This window comes from Lissotriton helveticus, chromosome 3_1 (genome assembly GCF_964261635.1).
Source record: "Lissotriton helveticus chromosome 3_1, aLisHel1.1, whole genome shotgun sequence".
Classification (NCBI taxonomy): Eukaryota; Metazoa; Chordata; class Amphibia; order Caudata; family Salamandridae; genus Lissotriton; species Lissotriton helveticus.
The window spans coordinates 275,613,413-275,639,674 of record NC_136061.1 but is presented as its reverse complement, the minus strand read 5'-3'; the positions used below and the strand labels follow the sequence as shown (position 1 = coordinate 275,639,674).

The 26,262-nt window shown below is 51.7% G+C and overlaps 1 protein-coding gene across 3 annotated transcripts in view; it reads left to right on the top strand.

Annotated features, from left to right (window-relative positions):
• The window catches only part of USP32 (ubiquitin specific peptidase 32), a 1,745,589-nt gene that overhangs the window by 718,096 nt on the left and 1,001,231 nt on the right, over positions 1-26,262 (top strand). For all 3 annotated transcript variants that reach the window (XM_078679804.1, XM_078679802.1, XM_078679803.1), the window contains exon 7: positions 1,800-1,907. In XM_078679804.1, coding sequence (XP_078535930.1) covers positions 1,800-1,907 — 108 coding nt within the window. The remainder of the gene's footprint in view (positions 1-1,799; positions 1,908-26,262) is intronic.

Genomic DNA, 26,262 nt, shown 5'->3' with positions numbered 1-26,262 from the left:
CTGAACCCAGGACACACATCCACTCGTCATCAAATTGTTGCGTGCGCGTCAGCAGTACACACAAAATCAGGCTTGTATTGACACACAGGAAGGTATGTATTCCACTTTATTCAAAGACTACTCTAACACAGGAAACACGTCCTCACGGATCCTCTGCCCACATCAAACTGTCCTCCAACACAATAATGGATGGCATTGGAATATCACATTGTAAACCCATTCCATTCCCTTCCAGAACCCAAACAAGGTACAAACCACAACACACCTGTAGGTGGTGCTCAAGGGCATATTCTTGGAGCAAGTGCCCATGTAGAAGTCATAAAGAAGCTGCTGGGAGTGCCTCTTGGAATTTCAATGAGATAAAGAGCAACGCTGGGGAATCAAACTTCCAACGTCATTGTTCCAGTGCTTGTACTTTTATCGACAAGAGAAAAGGGTATTTTTGTCTTGTTCTTGGTTAGTGAGGCAGCAAAAAAGACGACTGACATCTCTCTGCTTCAGAAGCCTAGTTCAGGATTAAAATGGTCTTGCAGTGTTCGAACCAGACGACTGACGTAGATTTCAGTTGTCATCAGTGATGTAATATATGCAGTCATAAACAGTGCATCATAACAATGTAAGTTCTACTTATTATGTCAATTATTTATTACTAGTGAATTCCAGTATTTTTTTTTCTTAAACATTCTTTTTTATTGTTCGAAGACCTCTATATTACTCCACTTTAACCTTTGATTTTTTTCAGTAAATTTCTAAGTTTTTTTTTTTTACCATAAGGTAAAATCTTACTACCTTGCTTATGTAGAACTCCACTTTAACCTTTATTTTTTTCAGTGAGTTTCTCTGTTTTATGAAGGTTTTCTTAACGCATACCGGTGCCTACATCCCAGCGGCCGGTGAGGTGAATAAAAATTTGTCATAGTTCAAGACCTTATAATGAACTGTTACCGCGATTTTTGCCAGGGTCTTTTACCAGTATGTGGGGAGTTTATACTGGATTTCCCACTGGCATGCATCTGTGGCGAATCTACACCCCCGATCTAATATTTTGTCCTAGTCTTTCTGTGAAAGTTCATAGACCAGTTCTCTCTCCCAACATTTCCACCCTGGTCATTTTTCGCCATGAGGGGAATCTGACAAATGCATAGAGGGTGAATATTCTAGCCCTTTGATGTGGTCCATCTTTAACCAGTTCTTTAGTCCTGTAAGGCCCTCGCTGCTCCCCCATTCTTTGTGGGGTTAAGGACCAGAGGCATTGTTGAGTCTAGGCTGAAGGAGACCGGCATGAACGGTGATAGGGGGGATGGGAATCCTGGCCGGAAAACGATGTTGTCCCACACCGGCATGGTCACAGGAGTGCAGTCCCAAGCTTTATTGGTACTTTCTCATCCAGGGCACTTGCCACAGGGTAAGATCCCTTATGAGTAAATGTCTTAACATAAGTTAAATACAGGGGCTTTGGCTGCTGCCATTACACTTGCAGGCAATTTTTAAGTAAATACTAATGACGTGTTTTTGAGAAAATGTAAGAATTCGAGGAATACGAGGGGCATGATTACTTGAAATCACTTCTGGATGTAGTCGAGACAGTTGACTAATCTCTTGTTCCATTTAACTCGGTGGAAACTCCCTAAAGTTGCCTTGTTTCTGTTATAACCCAGTTGTAATGCTCTAAGCCTCTTACTTACTACTCACAGCCTCTTTTTGATGAAATGATAGTAAAGGTAAGTGACAGTTTAAAATACTGCTCAGCGGGGCATTTAAAAATTAAACGCTCTTTAATTCATCTTCTTGCCTTGCAGGATTGTTTAATGCTTTTGATGAAAATCGTGACAATCACATAGACTTCAAGGAAATCTCTTGTGGATTGTCGGCATGCTGCAGGGGTCCTCTGGCAGAGAGACAAAAATGTAAGCGCAAACTGCTGCTCATTACTCTTAAAATTAAGAAATGTCCGCCTTATAAAACAGATCCACTTTGTATTACTGGCCTGAATGGTGGTATTTCAACTGTAAAAGGCGTCCCATGTGTGTGTGAAATAAACTGATATAGAAGGATATAGTCACTTTACTGCACTATCTCTTTTGAATGTACACCCTTTGTAAACATAATTATCTCCACCAGATTGAAACATAACAACATGATAGTTTCTCAAGTTACTGTGCTGTGTTTTATGACATTCCCGATGCCAGTACTGTGTATACTAAACATGTTTACATTAGATATGAATGTACATTTTTATCTACATCTCTTAAACACTTTAAATCACTCTAACAGCACATAAAGTAAAGCTGATCCAGAAAGTATAAATTGCTGTCACTTGTGTTTTATCTCATGAGTCAGTAACAAAAACTGGATTTAAACCATGAGCTGACTTTTGGCGTCCTTGTCAAATCAAGTTGAAATAGGCCCATAATCTGTAATATTATTGCATGACTGAGTCATATACAGATGTCATTATTTAAGAATATTATAAAACTGAATATATACTGAATATAATTTATTGACTTATATGATGTCCTAGTGTCAAGCCTTCAATAAAAGATTGCTTTGTGTACAGGTGTAGTACAGTTCTCAATATAGCTTGATAATGCAGAGCTTGCAGATCTTAAAAGAAATATACTTTGAGACAGGTAATCTAATGCTAGTGATTATTCAACTCTTTGGTCAATTTAAAGATCTACACATAATTGGAAAACTTACACACTGATGTATGCATAATCGGCCAGAGTAATGGTTATTTCCTCTTCTATTCGCACTAGTAGATCTATCCCCTTTTATTCTCCCATTTCTGTGTCTCATTTTAAGCATGTGCCTGTAAGAGCTACTTTGAGTTTGCTGAACGCTGATATCACTGCTGAAATATGGGGTTCCCAGTAGAATTCCCTAGGGATTCTTGGGTCCAATCAGGCCAAGAAAACATGCTATTTAGTGAAGTACAATGTTCTTTTTTGCGTTGGACCAGTGCTAACACTGTCGGATTTGCAACTAAGTGGGCAAGCCTCTGTGTCCTGTTTGGTGCCCTTCCCGTTCTGTGTGAGGAAAGTGTAACACCACTGCATCTAACACTCGCTCTAGACTAAATGCCCTGATTAGCTTGTCCTTACTCGCATGCTCTTTGTTCCATTGCCAATGTAAAAACATGTCCGCATGTACACCTGACAGACCTGTTTCTTGGAGGGAAACAGGAAGGGCAGTCAGAATGAATAGTCTACTTTACTGTGTGGGAAACACCAATACAGGAATAGATGGTAGATCAAGGGAATATAGTAAATGATCCTTAAAGAGGGGTAGAGCGCATTACTACTGCTGGCAGTAAATGATAAATTACAGTACGACAGGATGTTCCCGAGTCCTAGATGGGGAGCCTCATGATGTGGCAGGCCACACACAATGTGGGGGAGGATTCTAAGTCCTGTGTGACGTTTGGAGTGATAAAAAAGCACAGAATTATATTATAATTCGAAAAAGATCTCCGTTTTTTTCCTACATTTTGCAAATATTGTGTTTATACTTGGGAGGACATGTAGCTATCTTTTTAATTTTCTCTTGCTCCCCCTACAAGTAATTAGGGTTTTGCGGACATAGTCCGGTGACAGTGTTATGTTATGCAACTTACTCCCATGTACTCACTCATTCTCTACTTGGTAATTTTTCTCAATAGAATGTCGCGTATCAGTATCCAAAAGAGACAGGTTAGTGATAGATTCCTTACCTTAGAATATCCCCAGACGTTCGACTGGATCCGGAAAGTTTTGCTTAGCAGTACCACTGCTCGTCAGTAGGTGGCGTCCTGCGGCTCCGCGTCAGTCAGTCGCTGGCGCCGTATGCGCCGAGAGGACGGCATGGAGACTACTTAGGCGCCACCCTGGCATCGCTGGCGTCAGTTCTTTCCTTTTCTGCGCCAGTAAGCGCAGATCAGGTTAGAGCACGTACCCTAGTCATTTTTTTACTTTCTTTTTGGTTTCTCTGGTGCACGTAGGGATGCCTGGTTTTAAGTCTTGCGGGACCTGCCGCCTAAATATGTCGGTGGCGGATCCTTATGACGTCTATCTCTACTGCCTGGAGCGCGACCATGACTCCGGTCCTGTCTGGACTGTAGGGCCATGGCCCCCAAGACCCTGAGGGAGCGGTGCCGGAAGTTGTTTGAAGTTAAGCACTCGTCACCGTCCCGTTCCGGATCCAGGGGTCGTTCCCATGACCGCTCACGGAATCGTCACCACAACTCTTCTTCCCCTTCGGATTTGGGTAAGAGACAGCTAAAAAAAAAGTTGAAGAATCGTTTTTGGTCTCCGATGTCCACCCAGTCGGTCCCCGAATGCTGACGAGGGGGACAGGGGCTCCGCCCCTGCGGCTCCTTGGGAGTCCCGCGGCCTACCCTCCTTACCCGGGTCCGTCGGTGACTCCTGCACAAATGCAAAAATTCCTTGCTGCTATGGACCGCCTGTTTAGGCCTCGGGCTCCCGTTGTGCGCCTTCGGGCCCCGCGGTCCCGTGTCCGGATCCTACTGGTCCGTCGACTCCTTCGGAGGATCCAGCTCCGATGCCGTTAGCGGCTCCGGCCCTGCACCACAGGATCCTGTGCCCCTGGCTCCGGCGCCAGGCGGTCCCATGCTGCCGGCTCCGGGCCAGGCGCCGCCCTTGGAGCTGCAGTGGATCCTGCTGGTTCCGCCTCTGCCCCCTGTTCCTGGAGGGCTTTGTCCCCGCCTGGGATCCGAATTGGCGGTGCCGGCGCCGCTTATTCCTTCACTGGTCACTGCCCCACCGCCGAGGCCTGTGCCTTCGGGGATGGCGGAGGATAACTGGGAGGGTTTGAGGACCTGCTTGCTCCTCAGTGTGATTCCGAGCAGGACTGGGTGGATGACTTGGAGGAGGCCGGTGGCCTCGATGTCTCTTCTGATCCAGGGCTTGCCTCCCCCCCCCCCCCCACTGAGGAGGAAGGCACCTCGTGTACAGTGGTGCTCCGTCGGGCTGCTGAGGTCCTTAACCTCGATCTCCCCACGGTGACCCTCAAGACAAATCTCTTCACTGAGGTGCTCCAGCCGGCAGTCAATTGTTTGGAGCCGCTGCTGCCCTTTAATGATGCCCTCACCGAAGTCTTGTTTGGCACTTAGTCACGGCCCGCCACGGGGGCCCCTGTGGATAAGAATGTGGCCAGGCATCACCCGTCGCCGGGTGACCCTGCCTTTCTGACCACTCATCCTACACACGAAAGTCTGGTAATTCAAGCTTCTACGTCCCAGAGTGCCTTTCCCACGGCTCCGCCGGATAATGACTCTTAAGAGATTGGAGCAGTTTTGCAAGCGGTTGTTCTCTTCGGCCATCTTAGGACTGCGGTCAGTGAACACCACATCCCTTCTGGGCCGCTATTCCCACGCGGTGTGGGGTTCCGTGGCTGAGGTGTTACCCCGGTGCCCGAAAGAGGTCCAGACTATGCTGCCTCAGGCTGTGGCTGAGGGCAAGGACGCGGCTAGGTTTGCCATTTGTTGTGGCTTAGACACCTCGGAAATTTACACGACCGTGGCACTTCGGTGACCCGCCTGGCTGCGGTCCACTGGGTTCTCCCTGGACGTCCAGAGTTCGCTCATGGACATGCCTTTTGACGGCACTCACCTGTTTGGTGATAAGGCCGACACGGCACTAGAGCGTTTTAAGGACTCTCGAGCTACAGCCAAGTCTGTGGACCTTTCCACCATGCGCCCGTCCACGTCCTCGTTTCATTCCTTTCGTGGTCATGGCAGAGGCACCCCTAGCCGTTCGTTCAGCCAAAAGCCCGCGCAGAACCAGACTCAGCGGGCCTGTGGGCGAGGCGGCCACCGTGGTGGCTCCGGAGGCCGGCGTGAGGTTCGGTCCACCTCCGCTCCTGCGACGTCTACCTCAAAGCCTTCCTAGTCTGAGCTTTAAGTCGCATCCCAAGCCAGTGGGTGGCAGGATTCGCCATCACCTTCCCCATTGGCGTTCTGTCACTTCCGACAAGTGGGTGTTGCAGCTCATCCGGAGGGGCTACTCCCTCCTCTTCGAGTCTACCACTCAGCCATGCCACCTCAGTTCCACCACATGTCGGGGGATCACTTTGCGCTTCTCCAACAGGAGTCACGGACCTCTTGGCCAAGGGGGCCATCCAGCGTATTCCTGAGCCGGAAGTAGGTTGTGGTTGTTATTCCCACTACTTTCTGGTCCCCAAGAAGGACAAAGGGGGCTTGCGCCCCATCTGGGCCTCAGGAACGTCAATCGCTTCCTCTGGAAGGAGAAGTTCAAGATGTTGACTCTGGCTCAGGTCTTGGCTGCCCTAGACCCTGGAGACTTGACGGTAGCGTTGGACTTGCAGGACGCATATTTTCACATCCCCGTCCTGCCGGCCCACCGGCGTTACCTGCGGTTCACAGTAGGCCAGGAGCATTTTCAGTTTGCCGTGCTCCCCTTCGGCCTTACCAGCGCCCCTCGGGTGTTCACGAAAGTGATGGAGGTGGTCGCAGCTCACCTGCACAGGTCTGGGTTGTCAGTCTTCCCCTACCTCGACGACTGGTTGTTGAAGGCGGGCTCGCCCCATGCAGTCGTCACCCACCTCCTGCCCTTGCTAGGGTTCTCCATCAAAGTGCCAAAGTCGCACCTGAGTCCCTCTCAGAAGCTCCCCTTCATCGGAGCGGTTCTGGATCTGACGCGGTTTCGGGTTTATCCCCCAAGCAGCGAGTCCGGAATATTCAGGCTATGATTCCGATCTTTCAGCCTCTATCCCGCGTTTCAGGCTACTGGACCTGATGCCTCCTGCATCCTGCTAGTGCAACATGCCAGGTGGCTTATACGGTCTCTGCAGTGGGACCTGAAGTTCTAGTGGGCACAGCATCAGGGCAACCTGTCCAATCATGTCCAGATCTTGGAAGGCACTGCACGACACTTGCAGTGGTGGCTCATGAAATCGCGATTGGGTCAAGGGCAGATCCCTCTCCCTTTCCCAACCGGGGCACACAATGGTGACTGATGCGTCCCTCCTGGAATGGGGAGGCCACTTAGGAGAGGCGGAGATCAGAGGCCTCTAGTCTCCGGCGGAGTCCCGGCTCCATATCAACCTTTTGAAGCTTCGGGCGATTCGACTTGCACTGAAAGCATTCCTTCCCTATGTCCGGGGAAGTGTAGTGCAGGTGTTCACGGACAACACCACCGCCAAGTGGTACCGCAACAAACCGGGTGGGGTGGGGTCGTGGAGCCTATGTCAGGAGGCTCTGCACCTCTGAACATGGCTGGAACATCAAGGCATTACCTTGGTGGTTCAACAACTGGCAGGTTCTCTGAACTCCAGGGCGGACAAAGTCAGCCGCCGGTGCATAATGGATCACAAATGGCGTCTGAACTCTGGCATGGCACAAGGTCTCTTTCTGCAGTGGGGAGAGCCTTGGTTAGATCTATTTGCCACCGAATAGAACGTGCAATGTCATCAGTTCTGCCCGTTGGAATTTCCAAGGCGGCACTCACTCGGTGACGCTTTTCATGGTGAGTGGAGTTGCGGTCTGTTGTTCGCTTTTCCGCCTATACCACTTTTGCCCAGAGTGCTGAAGAAGATTCGGCGTGACCGGACCCAAGTCATTATTGTGGCTCCGGATTGTGCGCGAAGATACTGGTATACCGAGCTACTCAGCATGGTGATCGATTCCCCGATCCGACTGCCTCTTCGGGAGGATCTTCTGTTGCAGCAGCAGGGGACCATCCTCCACCCGAACCTGTCCAGCCTTCACCTCCATGCATGGAGATTGAGAGGTGACAGTTGACGACTTTCGATCTTCCCCCTGAAGTCTGTGATGTCATTCTGGCAGCCAGGCGTCCCTCCACTAAAACAGTATACGCCTGCAGGTGGAACAAGTTTGTGGCATGGTGTGTAGCTAAGGCTGTGGATCTCCTTTCTGCCCCTCTTTCCGAGGTCCTTTTGTTCCTCCTTTCCTTGGCCCAGCAGGGCTCTGCTCTGGGCACTGTCAAAGGTTATCTTTCTGCCATCTCCGCCTTTCTAAGGCTCCCTGATGAACGTTCTCTTTTTACTTTCCCTGGTTGTTAACCGTTTTCTGAAAGACATTACGCACACGTTTCCTCCAGTGCCGTTCATAATGCCTCAATGGGACTTGAAGCTTGTCTTGACATATCTGATGTGCGCTCCCTTTGAGCCTCTTCATAACTGTCCTTTACGTCTTCTCACTCTCAAGACGGCTTTCCTGATAGGTATCACCTCTGCCAGAAGAGTGAGTGAGCTCCAGGCTCTTTCTTCTAAACCTCCTTTACCTTCTGTTCATCCGGACAAGGTGGTTTTAAGGACCCGTCCTTCTTTCTTGCCAAAGGTTGTTACGCCCTTTCACAACGGGCAGACCATCACTTTTCCCACCTTCTTTCCGCCTCCGCATCTTTCGAAAGAGGAAGAGAGGCTCCACAGTCTGGACCCAAAACGTGCTCTCTAGTTCTATCTGAAGCGCACACAACAGGTTCCGGGTGGATGAAGCACTGCTACAAATGAAATGTGAGGTTAAATCCCCATGCCTACACTCTGTGCCTGGGGACAACTCCTCCAACCACTGCCTTCACTGCCCTTACAAACTCAACGTGAATGAATCTTTACAAATAACTCACACCCTATTGCACATCCCACTAGTTCATTGTAGATCCCTCCCCAAACACTCTGTAGAAATCTATCACACTGTAGAAAATCTCCAGCTGGATATTCTTTTTCTGACAGAGACATGGCTGGGACCTGACTCAGACCCCGACATCATTAAGTCCCTTCCACCTGGCTTTCTTATCCAACATATAGACCGATCCAAAAGGGAGGGGAGGGGGAATTGCCATCATCTATAGGGACCATCTCTCCTGCCACCTCCAAGGCAGCCCCATCACAGACTGTGAAAACGTCCTATTCTTGATCCAAATCTCCCCATGTAGATCTCTGTCGGGGCTTCTCATCTATCGCCCACCAGGTCCTATAGGACAATTTTATAACTCACTTATGGAACATTCAGCCATGCTAGCCGCCAAGCACTCCACCTTTACGATCCTTGGGGATCTCAATATCCATTTCGACAAGGATGAAGACAAACTAGCCGCTGAGTTAATATCAGACTTTGAAACCCTCCAGCTCAGACTGCAAAGTAGGCACCCCACCCATACAATGGGTCATCTCCTGGACCCTATCTTTTCTAGCATTCCCGATCTTATGACTCTATGTCTCTATGTCCTACCCCGCTACCATGGTCAGATCATTTTTTAATTTCATTAAACTGGCGGCTTCCCACCATCGCGCGCCCCAAGCCTTCAGTTAGCAAACCCACTCGACCTTGGGCCACACTAGACCTAGAAAAATGGAAGTATAATTTGGAGCAATCCTCCCCATCTCTAGTCCCTGACCCAGTTCTCTAAATGGATTGACGAGTCACTGGACAAGACTCTGCCAAAAAAATCCACCTGCAAACCTCGGGGCAAAATTACCTCGCCATGGTTCACCCAGGAAATACGCCTCTTAAAAAAGATCTGCAAAAAAAACGAAAGAGTGGAGAAAAAACTTTGACCCTATGAAAAAACTAGAATATAAACGCACGATTCGCAATTATAAAAAGGCTCTCAAAACTGCTCAATCAAACTTCTTCGAGGAAAAAATCAAATCATCAACTAACTCATCTAGGGCGACCTTTGAAATTGCTAAAAAACTTCTCAAAACCCTGGAACCCCCCTCCCCCCCCGGTTGAACCGTCGGTCAGCCGGTGCAATGAACTAGCTGAATTTTTTGACTTAAAGATCAAGAACATCCTCAACTCTCTCCCATCACAAATACCAGACATACCCTCCCTTTCCAACCAATCCAGCTCCATTCCACATACGGGCGAACCTCGTCTAACTCGGTTCACCCCCATGACTATAGATATTCTATTCTCTATACTTCACACAATTAAAAGTGGATCCCCATTAGACCCGGCACCTTTTAACATCTTAAAATCAGTTGCCTCTACCATCCTTTCGGCCATGGCAACACTGATTAACACCTCGCTGGCCCAGGGTATTGTCCAACGTACCTGGAAAAAAGCAACTATTAAAGCCCTAATTAAAAAACCGTACCTAGATCCTCTAGAGTTAAGCAACTTTCATCCGATATCCCTGCTCCCAGGCATAAGCAAGATCGCTGAAAAATGTGTCAACCGTCAACTTTCGCACTTCCTTGAAATCAATGATCTCTTTAGGCCCTCACAAACTGGCTTCAGACCCGGCCAGAGTACGGAGACCGCGATGTTGGCGGTTGTCGAAGAGGCGAGAAAGATCATTAACGCAGGAGGATCAATGGCAGTGATCCTCCTGGATCTAAGCGCAGCCTTCGACACCGTCAACCATTCGATATTGGTTCATAGGCTCAGGGACCTCGGTATAGCTGAGACGGCCTGGTCATGGCTGGAATCCTTTCTGGACAACAGGTCATTTCAGGTAGCGGATGGTAATTTTATCTCCAGGCCTACTGCCATACACTGTGGGGTCCCTCAGGGCTCTTCTCTGAGCCCGACCCTTTTTAACGTTTATATGTCCCCCCTTGAGAAAATAGTCACCCCATTTGGAATTAAGCTTTTAACATACGCTGATGACACCCAGCTGGTGGTCTCTCTGTCAACATAACTCCCCCACTAATCTTTACACCTGTCTCAGCGACATCACCGAATAGATGAACATGTCCCATCTCAAGCTCAATAGTGGAAAGACGGAGATCATGGTCTTGGGCAACCAATCACACTTCCGCCATGAAACCCTGTGGCCACCTTGCATGGGCACACCACCTAACCCTAAACATGAGATCAAGAGTTTAGGAATCTGTCGGGATGAAGATCTTAACTTCTCCACCCAAGCAAGGAAAACAGCCGGTGTTTGTTATGGCCTCCTACGGACGGCTAGAAAAATCCCGGCCCAATCTGAAAAACTATTGACCCAGGGTCTGGTGATGTCCCGTCTGGACTACGGCAATGCCTTATATTTAGGGGCTCCTAAAAAGGTATTCACAAAACTCCAAACGGTGCAAAATACTGCTGCTCGGCTTCTTACAGGAACACACCGCCGCTGCTCAGCCAAGCCAGCCCTAAAGTCCCTGCACTGGCTGCCCATTCAGGAAAGAAAGCCCTTTAAGGCTCTTTGCACTACCCATAAAATCTTGAAGGGAAAGGCCCCACCCATTCTAAAAGACCTTGTCACCCCCTGCAGGACCAACCGAATTCTCCGCTCTTCACACGACAATCTGGCATCCGTACCCAGGATCAAAAAAGCCCGCTCTGGAGGCCGACTATTTGCATATAACGCCTCCAAGTTATGGAACTCACTACCCTCTGACATTCGGGCCCAGCCCAATCTTCTTCCATTCCGTAAGGCACTCAAGACCTGGCTGTTCCCATAACACTTCTTCCTCAATTTCTTCTGTCATACATATCACTAGCGCTGGGACGCTTGCGGGCAGCCATGCGCTTTAAAAATCTGTAAAATAAAATAAATAAATAAATGACTCAATCAATCAATCAATCAATCAATCAATGACACTTATATAGCGCGCTACCTACCCGTAGGGTCTCAAGGCGCTTGGGGGAGGGCGGGGTGCCGCTACTGCTCGAACAGCCAGGTCTTCAGCTTCTTCCTGAAGGAGAGGTGGTCTTGGGTCTGGCGCAGGTCGGTCGGGAGGGAGTTCCAGGTCTTGGCGGCCAGGTAGGAGAAGGACCTTCCTCCTGTTGTCGCTCTTCGGATGCGGGGGACGGCGGCGAGGGCGTGACTGGTCGATCGGAGATGGCGTTTGGGAGCGTAGAAGTTGAGGCGGCTGTTGAGGTAACTCGGGCCTTGGTTGTGTAGGGCTTTGTGTGCGTGGGTGAGGAGCCGGAAGGTAATTCTCTTGTTGACCGGGAGCCAGTGCAGGTCTTTCAGGTGTCTGGAGATGTGGCTGTGTCTGGGGATGTCGAGGATGAGTCTCGCTGAGGCGTTCTGGATCCGCTGGAGTCTCTTCTGGAGCTTGGCGGTGGTACCGGCGTAGAGGGCGTTGCCGTAGTCCAGTCGGCTCGTGACGAGGGCCTGGGTGACGGTCTTCCTGGTCTCGGTGGGGATCCACCAGAAGATCTTTCGTAGCATGCGTAGGATGTTGAAGCACGCCGAGGAGACGTTGTTGACTTGCCTGGTCATGGAGAGGGAGGAGTCCAGGATGAAGCCCAGGTTGCGTGCATGGTCTGTCGGTTTGGGTGCGGTGCCCAGGGCGGGAGGCCACCAGGAGTCGTCCCAGGCGGAGGGTGAGGAGCCCAGGATGAGGACCTCCGTCTTGTCCGAGTTCAGTTTCAGGCGGCTGGTCGTCATCCACTCGGCTACCTCTTTCATCCCTTCGTGTAGGCTGGCTCTGGCGGTGGCGGGGTCGTTGGTCAGGGAGAGGATCAGCTGGGTGTCGTCGGCGTAGGAGATTATGCTGAGGTTGTGTTGGCGTGCGATGGCCGCGAGGGGGCTCATGTAGGTCTAGCTCTTTGTTGGCTACGTGGGCGCCAAAAAAGGTCGGGCCATGCACAAACGGACCATCTCTCGGAGGGTCGTTCTCTGCATCAAGGCCTGTTACTCATTGGCTAAGAAGGAGCCTCCTGTGGGGTTGCTTTCCCATTCCACCAGGGCAATGGCAGCCACTACTGCTTTGGGACACGGCGTTCCCTTGCAGGACATTTGTCAGGTAGCTACTTGGGCCTCACTGCACACGCTTACCAAGCATTACTGCCTTGACAGTCAAGTCTGGAGAGACAGCTTCTCTGGCCGTTCTGTTCTCCGTGACTTTCTGGTATCATCTTGTTTGCAGACCCACCACCGGCGTTGGTATTGCTGGGGTATCTATTCTAAGGTAAGGAATCTATCACTAATGTGTGTCTTTCAGATGCATAAGTTACTACTTTTGTAACAATATATCTGTAAGAGGCATTAGTTAGTGATAGATTCCTTACTGCCCCAAACATCCTCCCCGTTCTGCGAATTGATTACAAGGGTTAAGGTCATGCCTTTCAGGGCCCTAGTTTTCAATGCACCAGTGGTCAGTATCTTGCATGGCTCTGCGTTACTGGCGCGGAAAGTCGTGTACAGAACTGACTCCAGCAAGCATGGGTGGTGCCTAAGTAGTGTCTGTGACGTCATCTCAGCGAATACGACGCCAGCGACGGACGTGGAGCCGCAGGACGCCACCTACTGACGCGCAGGTGTACTGCTAAGCAAAACTTTCCAGATCTAGTCTGACGCCTGGGGATATTCTAAGGTAAGGAATCTATCACTAACTAATGTCTCTTACAGATATATCGTTACACAAGTAGTAACTTGTGCTTCAAGGTCTAGGATTCTCACAGTAGTCCCGATTCACAAAGGTAGATTTTGTGATAAATATACTTTTAAAACCAAATTGACAGTTTTTAAATCTGCCAAGATTCCACAGAGATTCCTGGGGGGGAGAAAATAGTTTTAGGAGGGCGTACCTTACTGCCACATGTGAATAAATGTGTACTTTTAAATCCCTCCCATACAGTGCAAAGTGGGTGTTCCAAAGCATATGTTGCCTTGGAAGTTTGGGAATATTAAAAAATGTAAGTTTGTGGGTATTCCTATCTTCCTTTCCGACTCCCCGAAATGGATGGAGATTTCCTCCAGGGAGGGCAAGAGTAACGCCTTTTCCAGGATTGGCAGTGGAATAGCTCTCCCCTAGACTTGGTTTAGGAGTAGGGGAAGGGCTTTCTCCATGGGAAAAGTTGTTTTGCCATGGAAGATTAAGAATAAAAAAGTGTGGGGGCGTGGCTTGGCCAGCAATAATGGCGGACGCAGCTTGAATAAGTTCTGTGCGCCCGCCACCATAATACGATGTTTATCCTACCCATCCTGACTTGTGTGCAGCTAATCCTTGGCGAACAGGACGGAAGTGTCATCCGGTGTGCTAATGGAGCCAAGAAAAGCTGTAAACCATCGAGAGGAGCGCGCTGTGGCCTGAGCTCGGCATCCCTGTGCTGGCTGTCGGGTCCTGTGGGGCTGCGACTGTGTTCGGGGTCGGGGCATGATGCCTACCTTGGTCGGGATGAGAGGGGGTGCTGGGGGGGTTCAGTGGGGGTAGCTGGTCGTCGCACGTCCTCTCCCCCGGGCCTTTGCCGGTGGCGGTTCTGGTCGCCGGACGGGGCCTGTGCCGCGGGGAGGCCTCGTGGGTCCGGTCGGCTTGTGGTCGTGGGGCTTGTCCCGGCCTGCGTACCGGTCGGTGTAGGAGGCCGACTGCTGCGGGGCTTGGGGCGGGGGGGCCGGCACTCTGAGCCGCATCTGTTGGACCGCATCTGTTGGGCCCCACCGGTGCCATAGGTCACAATCTTCCTCGAGGAAGGGGGGACTACTTGGGCGCTGGGCACCGGGCACGGTTGTTAGTCCGCTGTGCGGCCGTGCGGGCGGCGTTTTGCAGATTGGAGCACGGCGAGGAGCCCGCCCGCTATCCTTGAAGCAGCAGCTGCCCTGGGGTACGGACCTGAGCCCGGAATCACTTCTGTCCATAGCTGCCATTTTTGTTACTCCTGAGGCCTTGAGAACACTCCGTGTGCCGTTGACCTGGGAATTTACCCTACGTCGCTGATTTGTGCCCAGTGACGGGGCTTGGCTAAGGGGGCGGCCCTGTGTGGTGATACTAGGACCTAGTGATCCACTATACCCGGCCTGCCAAGCCGCCAGTAAGGGCGCTGCATCTAGTTGTCGGGCTTTGGGGTGCTTCGTGTGCTGGTGGTCCGGGGAGCTCGGTTCCTCTAGAGGGGCCCGCTTGGCTGTTGCAGAAGCGGCTAGATTACTTCCAGTGCAGCTTGCTGTCTGGGGTGGACAGATTCCATGAGGACCAGCAGCGGAGCACCCCCCCTGGAGAGTCCCTACAGTGGTGGATTGGTGCTTCTACATGTCTCGCTGGAGTGGGAGCGACTAGAAACTGCTCGCATAGTCCACTGAAGATCCCAACAATGGGGAAGGATAAACCTGATGCCACGGAACCGAAACAGAGCACCCTTGACCAGTTTGCAACATATGCAAGTGGTGGCCCTCCCCATGGACCTGTCCCGGATAACGCGGCCTTGCTAGCGGCCATTACAAATGCAAGGGACGCGTTGGAGGCCAAGATTGGCGCAGTGGGCATCGAGGTCTCATTTCTGTGACAGGACCTACGTAAGGCTGTTGATCGTATTACTGAGGCTGAGACGTGGGTGTTCTCAGTAGAGGATTCTGTGCAGACCCTTCAACAGCAGGTCAATAAATTAACTGATTTCGCAGGAGCTCGCTGCCCGCGCTGAGGTTGCAGAGTGCAGCGCCAGGAGCTGCAATCTCCGCTTGGTCGGTTTTTCCAGAGGGCTGCGAAGGTAGCTTCATGACTCGCTTTCTCACGGCATGGCTTCTAGAGTGGCTCCCGGCGGACAGTAGCTCAGAATGCTTTGTGGATGAGAGGGCACATTGGGCGCTTACACGAAATCCACCTCCTGGAGAAAATCCATGGACGGTCATTGCCATGCTCTTAAACTATGCAGATTAGGACATGTGCTGCAATATGCCCAGCAAAATAAAGACAAACTCTTCTTCGACTCAAGGCCTATTATGATCTGTCCGTATTACACCCGCCTGGTGCAGCAACAACAACAGTCTTTCATTGCAGCAAAACCGAGGATACGTGAACTCAACATCTCTTACATGCTCCTGTATGCTGCCAGGCTCCGAGTGATCTAGAAGTCTTTTTTGACTATCCTGAAGCTGTCTTCGCCTGGTCCGATGGAAGGGCCCATCTGTAGCCATATTCTCCGAAGCCGCTGGAATCCGATTCCCCTGCGTGCTTGCAACGGAATCGATCACGTAGAGCGAAGTCCAAGCGGCGGCATTGCTCTGGCTCTGAACGTCGATCCTCTGGTCCTGTAAAAGCTTCTTGACCGACCCACAGCTTGTGATATCCTTAGTCATGTATAACAGACTGTTTGTGGGTTGGACTTGCCCTGATCAGTATGCACCGAGCAGAGTTGGCTGTCACACATGGTGGTTGACCTGCACGGCCACTAGCTCCCCAAGGTTTGTGTTTGGTGGGGGGGTTGGGATCCATTGGAGGGGGCTCCTTGGGGTCCGTGGTGTGGGTCCTGAGGTTCCCCTTACTGCGACAGATGCTCTTTTTTTTGGCAGTTATGGGGAGGGGGGTTGTTGACGGGTGGGGGGGGTTTTCATAATTGTAAGGTTGGTTTTATAGACGCACATCCTACTCCTCAATAGGCAAACTACTGGTCCTGGACCCAGGCTAGATACATGGCTCATTCAGCAGCGACAGCTTCCCATATAGGCAACCGGATGGTGGTGTCTTGGAATATCCGGGACCTGCTCAATAAAGTAAAACGGGGGCCTATCCTTCGGCAAGCCAAGCGTTATAAGGCAGATATTCTCCTACTACAGGAGACTAAACTCCTAGGCAAGAAGGCCCCGTGTTCGGCTAGATTCGGATTCCAACAGGTCTTCCATGCAGGGTTCAACAGGGGGTTCCTGTGGGACCGCCATCCTTATTCATACCTATGTTCCTTTCCTCCTTACTAAACATTGGATGGGCCCTGCGGGCCGGTATGTTCTCCTGACGGGGACGCTTTACAGTGAACCGCTCATGTTGGGTACTGTGTATGCTCCTCCGCCCCTCGGGGCTATGTTTGTGGAATGCCTAGCTCGGCTGTGGGGTGAGCTCCCTGGGGGTCTGACTCTGTTGGGGAGTGTTTTTGCTTGCTGGGACGTTGGGTTTGGTGGACCTGTGGCGCACATTTCACCCTGCAGGCTATACATGCATATCGGCGGTGCATGGATCTATGTCCCGCTTGGACTATGTTTACACTACAAAGTTATGTCCACAGGTTCTGCCAGATCTCACATCATCCGAGAGGGTTATTCGATCAATCGCTGGTCATGGCGACACTCCTCCTACGTTTTCAAAAAACCCTGTTCAGATATCCCCGTGGCATCTACGTGATCCAGATTATCAGGAGTGCCTCACCACGGCAATCCAGGATTATCTCTCCTTGAATGTAGATTCTGCTCCTTCAAGAGCTACCCTGTGGGAAGCCCTGAAGCCCACCATTAGAGGGGTGGACATTAGGTATAGGACTAATGATAAACGTAAGCGTTCCGCCCAGAGGTCCGAACTAGAAACTAGTGTGCGTCCCTGGAGGCGAGGTGCTTGTGGGGACCCACCTCGGCCCTTAAAAGGAATTTATCCCTTGCACAACAGCAGCTACACCACCATTTGACAGAGGAGGTCAAGGACATCTGGCTGGCGTTCCAGCACAGGATATATCAATGGGAGGATACATCTTGTAAAATGCTGCATAGATTGTCAAGCCCGGCAGGGCCCAGCCATGGTCCCCTCCATCAGGGGTAGTTATGGTGTCCTGCGTACTGCACCCGCAGAGGTGGTAGAGGAATTTGCCCGTCACTTTTCTGCGCTATATACCCGCAGTGAAAGGTATCCGTTGATGTTATCGTGGAGTTCCTACGTGATATTCCCCCCCCAGCGGTGTCGACCCAAATGAGAGAACCCCCATTACCATCGACGAACTGACAGCTGAGTCAATATGATGCGCCCTGGTTGTGCTCCGGGTCCGAATGGATTCCCTGTGGAGTTTCTTCGCTCTCATATGGCTTCGCTGAGTCCGCATTTGCTGGACATGATCCATGAGGCCCTTGACCAGCGCCTGCTTCCCAGGATTGGTGTTAGGCTGAGATTGTCCTCTTTCTGAAGCCTGGCCGCCCACCGGAGGTTCCGTCCTCCTATCGCCCTTTTTTCCTTAATAAACTTCGAATCCAAAATACTGGGGTAGGTCCTGGCGGATCCTTTGCGGGCATGTATTCAGGACCAGCCCAGACCAGTCTGGCTTTATGCCGCATCGGGCCATCCGACATAATATTCAACGGGTTGATAAGCCATGGCGATGGCTCCGGAACTGGGACGTCCCACTGCCTTACTCCTAGCGGATAGGGATAAGGCTTTCGACACTCTCAGCTGGGAGCTCCTTTTTCAACTCCTAGAAGGGATTAATTTTGGTCCACACTTCTTGGCTTCCTCCTCTACACTGAACCTATGTGCTCTGTACGTTTAGCTGGTCATCGCTCCCCCTTCTTTTCAATTGGGTGGGGCGCACGTCAAAGTTGCCCCCTATACCCTCTTTGCCCTTGCAGGGAAGCCCTTGGCGGTGTGGGTTCGTAGTGACCCAGTGCTTAGTGGTTTTCAACTGGTCGCGTTCACAATCAGACTGCATTGCGCTCTACGTGGATGATGTCTTGTTTATTATGACTGACCCCTGGATCTCGGGCCCATGCATTCTGCAGATCCTTCGGGTGTTTGGTCAGAACCCTGGGCTTCATGCTAACCCCACTAAATCAGTGTTGTTTCCGGTGTATGGCCATCAAGGTTGGGGCACCTGGGCTTCCCAGTTAAAACACGCCACAGAAGGGTTTCAATATTTGGCAGTATATGTGTCCCCCTGTCCGCAGACTTCGTGGACACGCAATACCAACCTACTCCTTGTCAATCTCCATGAGGATACAGCCGTCTGGGCATCCCTACCACTTTTGTTGTACGAGCGGTTGGCCATATTCAAGATGGTCTCGCTCCCCAGGGTCCTTTACCGTCTACAGAATTTCCCTGATCACATCCCGCAGGCCTGGTTCGCACAAATTAATGCTGTACATAATAAATTCCTAGGGGCGATTTGTGTGGCACTTCAGACATGTACGCAATCTACCTACTGTGGAGGCATCGCGGCTGCCGATGTATACTCCTACTATGTTGAGGTGCATATGTTAATCATTAACGACTGGTGGTATAATCCACCTACAGACCCGGCGTTCACACTGGAGCATGCGGCTATGAAAAGGACTCCCCTCCTGCAGCTCCTCTACAGTGCACACCGCCTTGATTTTTTGCCACATGCTAGTCAAACAATGATCAGGCTATGTCGGTATGCGGTCCGCAGAATGGGTTGGCACATGCGGCTGACCCAGGCGACGCCCCTATGGCACAACACTTATGTGCGTCCAGTGTCTACACTGAAAGGGTTCTGTCAGTGGTACCTGATTGGTATTTCTACCTTGGGGGATGTTATGCGGGGCACCATGCTCAAATCATTTCAGCGACTGCAGGAAGAGTTCAATCTTCACAAAACTCAGTTCTATAGGTACCGCCAGCTGCGTCATGCCTTGACTCCCTCACTCACAGATATATCTGACCTCCCTGAATTCCACCCGCTGTAGGGTGGACTTCTTATGGGGGATCTCGGAGCCCACAAAATATGACAGATTGCGTTGTCAAACACTGACAACGCATTCCAACACTGCTTTACACTAAACAAGGAGAGCATGGCAGGATGACATTCCAGACTTATCGGATGATGATTGGGCGGAGACGATAGCCAGTCCCCTTGGTGCTGCGGTTTCTTCCAGATTCCATCTCATACAGTTTAAATATGTGCCCCGCGTGTATTATACCCGTCTCCGTCTTTGGAAGATGGGAGTAGTGGCATCCGTACAGTGCTTACGATGTGACTGTGAGTGTGAGAAGTTGGCCTGGTAGGGGATGTTTCCAATTCTGGAACCACCTACTACCTGACCAAACAATCCCTTATGGTGTCTGGTTGTAAGTCAACCTTATTAGACAAGCTATCCTAGGGGTAGCATGGACTAAGCAGCCTAAAGGCTTAACTTAAGAGGTCGTGTTAAGCGAGCTGTTTTACCACATACAATCCTGTAATACCAAATGAAAGGACACCACACAAGTATATATTATAAAAATATATGTGTTTATTACTAAAAAATATCCCCAGTATTCTTTATGAATAAAGGGGCACAAGCGTTAAATCAAAAGCACTGTTTAAACATACAAGTTGCACAATTATGGATGAGGGCGGGTGGCCACTCAAACCATATACTAAACAAGTGGTATAAGAGAGGCCACTCGAACAGTGGTTAGGCCTAGGGCCTAGGGAATCGCTGGGAGCAGTCAGGACAAGCAATGCTGAAGTCGGGAATGGCCCTCGGGATTCGGGAGATGTGCGGAAAGCGCACGCATGCACCAATGTTAACCAATGGTGCGTAAAAGTCATAGAGTTAAAGTTTAAGGACACTTCCGCTGAACCTAGAGGAACAAAACTTAACACACAGACCCTAGAGGTGTGCACCAGTGTGGGAACACCGGCGGAGCAAAGTTACCTCACCCACAGGAAGTGGGTGCACAGGGTCGAAGTGGCGTCTGGTTTTGACACGCAGGCTCTTGGTGCTTGGAGCTGAAAGGGCTGCAGGCAGGTTGAAGATGAAGTGTCCGGTGGAGTCCAAGGGTGGACTCAAGTTGTAGAGTACCTGAAAGCAGAGGGGACAGAGTCTGGGTCACTCAGCAGTGACCAGGGTGGAACCAGGACGGAACCAGGCAATGTCGGGCGCAATCAGGTGGTCGTCGAGGAGCTTCTCTCCGCTGTCACGTGGGCTCTGGGGCATCTGCGACGTCCAGGAGCAGGTCACGATCTGTCCCACGCAGGCTCTCACCGTCGGTGCAGTCGGCTTCAAGTTTGGAGCAAACAAGCCTTGGTAAGAGCAATCCACGCGGGATCGGAAGATTGCTTCTCACTCGGACCAGGAAGGTCAGAGTCGGGGCTCCTTTTCAGGGGAGCTGGTGTGGATCTGGAGCAACCAGATTCACGAGTCTTCTTAGGTAGTTCGTCGGCACAGGGACCACTAGCCAGCTGGCAAGTGACCGGGCCAACGCGTTGAGCCAAATAGAGCCAAAGGGCCCCACGCAGCACTCGTCGAGTGTGGAGGGCTGAACTTCGGCTCAGGAGCAGCTCAGGGTGGGGGCTTCTCAAACCCCGGTGCACAGCTTCGAGGGTCACTCGTGGGCTGCACGGTCAGCGTCTCGTGGTCAATTCAAGATGGCGTGCCCCACGCTTCCGGTCGCCTCCGCGGGTCTCAGCTCTGCAGGGACTGTGGATCGGGCTGTTGGAAGGCAGGCAAGCTTGATCTCGTCGATCTCAGTCGCTCGAGTTCCGGCGGGAACTGCAACTAAGTAGACGTCGAGGGCTGGATGGTGCCTGCTGCTGCAGGGTGGTCACTCCTTGACCACAAGGGAGATTCTTCGGGCTTCCACGATGAGATGGAGGGCGAAGGGTCCAGAATTGCGTTTCAAATGTTTCTTCCAGGAAATCTGATGTGCATTGGCACTGCTCCCACTCTTATTCCAATCTGGGGGGCGTGATTACCTGCTAGGTCCCCTCCTATGGGTGGGACCCAGGAAGTGGGTGGATACACCCCCTTCCTTTGATCCAGGCCGCCCTGGCACGAGGGCTGGAGTGCCCCAGAACCGGTTTGGCCGGATTATGCAAGGGGCAGCCTTGTGCGCCCCAGGCAGTGTCTGGTTTCTTTCAAACCTCCCTGCTACAATACACTATCTCCTGTCTGGAGGGCGGTGACACCCTCCTGTGACAGGAAACCCTTTGTCCAGGACCCATTTGGTCGAGTTTCGGTCAACTGCAGGGGTCCAGACATTTGTCTGTGGCAGAGGCATCCATTTTGTGGATCTTAAGGTCTTTGGAGAAATTAACCGCATTAAAGTAAAGTAACATGTCTTCCCCCTCTAGAGGGGTGGAATGCCATCCCCGTCGCCAGAACTGGCGAGGGGATGGTATTCCAAATCGTATGACACCTTACACGACATGTTTTGATAAAGCCAAACCAAAGTTGCTAAATAACCGCGAGGATTATAAGGCACTTAATAGTATATGGTATGGCATTATCCTGAAACAGCTTAGGGATTTGTTCCCGACAGCTGCAGACAGGCTCAGCTCATGCTAGAGCTCCATCTCACATAAAACCACGCACTCAGCCTCCAGGATTGATGAGGCCTACTATAGGAGTGGCTCACAGGTTTACATGTGTCCAGATATAGGTTTAGATATAGATATACTATACCTAAGCAAGGGGTGTTTACACCACCTTACCCCAGCTGAGTGATCAGCCAGTTGTGTCAATTTAAGAACCAGCCAGGGGTGGCAAAAGATATGCTGCAGCCCCTGGTAGGCCTTGGTGGCCCCTATGCCCTGTGCACCTATAGTGCATTCTACAGGGGCTGACAAGGAGTCCATTTCCAATTGGTATGTGCCTATAGCACATGTGTCATTAATTTAGTGAGAGAACAGCAGGCTGGGGGTCTGATTAGCAGGCCCACAGCCTCAGTAGTCGAAAACCAGTGAAGCAAAAAGCAAAAATTTGGGGTGACCATAGGATAGCAGACCCTACTCTCCTACAGTGAGGAAGGGACATTTCTGTAGTAGGGGATCTCTGTGTATAGTCATAATCTAGGGAATAGTCCCGCCCATGTGCGAGGACCCCGGCAATCAAAAATAATCTCTTAAGTTGTCAAAAAATTGCAGAACTGCAAAGACACTTAAGAGAAAATTTAAAGACAAATAATGCAGCCTATATTCACAGGCTACACTGTCCAGTACTTCAACTAGAAATTCCACCAAAAATCCACAAACAGCAAAGCCTGTCCAGATTTCCCTTGCTTTTACTGCAAAACCCCTCAGAATGATAGAGAGGAAGGCCTGGACAGACAAGCCCCATAGGCTGCCATTATGTGGTTTAAATAGGATACTGTGCCTTTAAGAGAATCTTCCAGAACTTTCTCCCAGTATCCCAGAATGCATAGCAGGTCCAACTTACTTTCAGTTCTTTTTTCCGGCTCCTGCTTACAGGACCTGTGCATTGAGCTCCCCCTTTGTCAAGGGTTTATTGGATTTTGTTGACACTTTTTGGTTTTTAAAGTGTTCTCATTTGATTCTTGGTGTTGCCTTTCACTTCTGTGTGTGTTTGTTCAGGCTTTTAGGGATCTAAAATGCCTGCTTTGTTCAACAAGTGCCCAGCATGTGGAAGGAAGAAGGCCAAGACTGATCCACACGACGTCTGCATTATTTGCCTCCCTGCTGAACATGTCCCTGAGGATTGTGACATCTGCCAGGCCTTTTCTACAAGGACCCTGAGGGAAAGACAGAAGATTAGGCTCCAAGGCCTAGAAGAGAGGCGTCTGCAGGTGGGTCTGGGCAGGCTGGGAAGGCTCCCTCTGCCCCTGCTGAGGCCTCTGGGGGGCTCCCCAGAGGCAGGAAGACCAGCAAAAGGTCCCGGTCTCCGTCGACGTCGATAGCATCGACGACGACGTCGAGAGGGATGACGACGGTGTGTTCCCCTTCTCCCCGGGGCTCCGGGTCGAGACAGCGTGGAAGATAGACGTCGAGAGGCCTGGCCAGGCCGCCGTCGAAGTCACCGCCGACGACGTCGAGGCATCGCCGTCGACGCAGACACCGGCGCTCGCCGTCGAGGCGACACCGCCGGTCGCCGTCGACCAGTTCGACGTCGAGGGGCTCCTCGGCGTCGAGGACCGCGAGGAAGCGGTCATCAAGGAAGAAGGGTCGACGCTCGCCGTCGAGATCTGACCGCTCGTCGTCGAGGGGGCGACGATCGACGTCGAGGAAGAGACACTCGACGTCGAGGAGACGGCGTTCGACGCCAGAGGCAAGGGATCGCCGTTCCACGCCTGAAAAACGACGCTCGACGTCGAGCAGGAAGAGATCGGCGTCGCCTAGGATCTCAACTTCCTCTAAGAGGCGCAGGAGGGATTCTGGCGCCAAAAGTCACGCTGGATCTGATGGAGGACGTAAGAGGCGTCGTTCACGCTCTGGAGGGTCTGGATCAAAGGCCCCTTCCTCCAAGAAGTCATCGGGCACGAGGTACTCGGTGGTATATACGCCTACCAGGCCTGTGACCCCTCCTCCTCTACCGAAGGAGGCTCCTCCGGCTAAGCCGCCGCTCCCCTCCATGCCTCCGCCTTCTCCGGCGGGGCAGCCTCTGCCGCCTTTCCCTCCTCATAGACCACCGAGGTCGGTGTCCCTGCCTCTGCTTCCGACACCTCCTAAGGGTACGCCTACCCCGAAACCCCAGGAGAGGCCGCGGAAGACTCCTCCGCGGAAACCGGTGGAGCGCCCACGCGATGGGAGATCGCGCTCCCGCTCCGGGAGAAGGGACCGTTCGCGTCACAGGTCTTCGACCCGATCTAGACGGCGCCACAGGAGACACAGGTCTCGGTCACGGACCAGGTCATCTGGGACCAGGGACTACTCCCCGACCTTGTCGGATTCACCGGACACGAGGGTTTCACCGGTCGACGATCTGGTGTCCTTCCAGGACGTGCTGCTACGGGGTGCGGCGAAATTGGGCATTACTCTGACGGTGCCCACTCCGAAGACTTCGGTCATCTTCGAGACGCTCCACCAGAAGCATTTGTCTTGGCCGTTACTACCACTGGTGCCGGGCCTGGAAGAACCGGCCCTGGACCTCTTCCTCACGCCAGCAGTGACTAAGGCAGCACCTTCCAGGCTACAGAAGAAATACCGGGCTCCTGACTCGGACCCGGCCTTTCTGAGGCTGGAGCCTCCTCCAGACTCGGTGATTGTGACAGCGGCGCGCAAACAACATGCCACCACGCCTTCCTCCACAGTTCCGCCAGACAAGGAATCAAGGTGGTTGGATTCCTCTGGTAGAAGAGTTTGTGGGACCTCAGCGACCTCAATGAAGGCAGCTAGTGCCACTGCCTTGTTGGGTCGGTATGACAGAGCCCTCTGGGAATCGCTTCAACAATTTGTGGAACTTCTTCCGCGGGACAAGCGGGAAGACTTCCAGGAGGTGCTTAACGAAGGGATGTTGGTGTCGAACCAAATCATCAGCGCTGCAGCTGACTCTTCTCTTCTGGCTGCGCATGGTTTCTGCCACGGAATAAACCAGCGACGACATGCATGGCTCCGCCTTACGTCTTTGAAACCGGACGCTCAGCAGAGGGTTGCTAATCTGCCGGTTGCTAATCTGCCATTCTCTGGCGAAACCCTGTTCGGGAAGCACGCGGGCGATGAGATGGCCCGCATGAAGGCGGAAGCTGAAACGCTCACGGCGGTGGGCTTGGAGAAGCCCAAGGAGACCAAGAAGACGTACCGCCCGTTCCAACGGCGGTTCGGTGGTCAAGGCAGAGGGCGTGGCCAATCTTCTGGACAACAGCAGCAACAACAACAGCAGCAGTTCAGAAGACCATTCCAGAAACGCCAGAAGGGCAGAGGAGGCCATCAGTCGGCACCAGCGACTAAGGGCCAGGCCGGGTCTAGGCCCTGAGCACTTACTTCCCCGTCAACTGTTACCCGCTCCGGTGGGGGGAAGCATTCAATCTTTTCTGGCAGAGTGGAGAAAAATTACTCAGGACAAGTGGGTGCTGAATATTGTTTGCAATGGATACAGTCTTCAGTTCATCAGCCCTCCCCCATCGATTCCTCCGGCCGGCTCACAGTATCAGCTGCGAGAGCTCCAGGCGGAAGCCGATATCCTGTTAAGGAAAAGGGCGATCGAAGTCGTACCTCTGTCTCAAAGAGGAAGAGGTCTGTACTCCCGGTTCTTTCTGGTTCGAAAAAAGGACAAGAACGAGTTCAGGCCCATTCTGGATTTGCGACAAGCAAACAAGTGGATTCGCAGAGAAAAGTTTCGCATGCTGTCGTTGCATCAGATTTATCCTCAGCTGCAACGGGGAGACTGGCTGTGTGCTATCGACCTCCAGGATGCTTACTTCCATGTGCCCATTGCACACAAACACAGGAAGTTCCTGCGGTTCCACGTCGGCGCCAATCGCTATCAATACACAGTACTGCCATTCGGACTGAAGTCTGCGCCGAGAACATTCTCAAAGTGCATGGCTGTGGTAGCAGCACACCTAAGGAAGAACAAGGTATTTGTCTACCGGTACCTGGACGATTCGTTGATCAAGGCCTCCTCCTTCACGGAAGCGCAAGCACACTTCCAGAAGACGTGCGTTCTATTGAACAGGCTGGGGTTGCACATCAACATGACCAAGTCGGTTCCGACTCCAGTCCAGTGCATTCAGTACTTGGGAGCCTCCATCGATACGCTGTCAGCAAGCGTGTCTCCTTCGGAGGAGCGACGATTATCACTGCTTCGGAAGGCTCAGGCTCTCATGGCTGCTCCATCCACGACAGTGAGGACGGTGTCTTCTCTACTGGGATCGATGGCCTCTTGCATCTTCCTGACGCCACATGTGCGGCTGCACATGAGACCGCTGCAGGAGTGCTTGGAAGATCAGTGGGACCAGAGGAGAGGATCTTGGGACGACAAGATACGACTGTCTCTACATGCTCTTCAGTCTCTGAAGTGGTGGTGC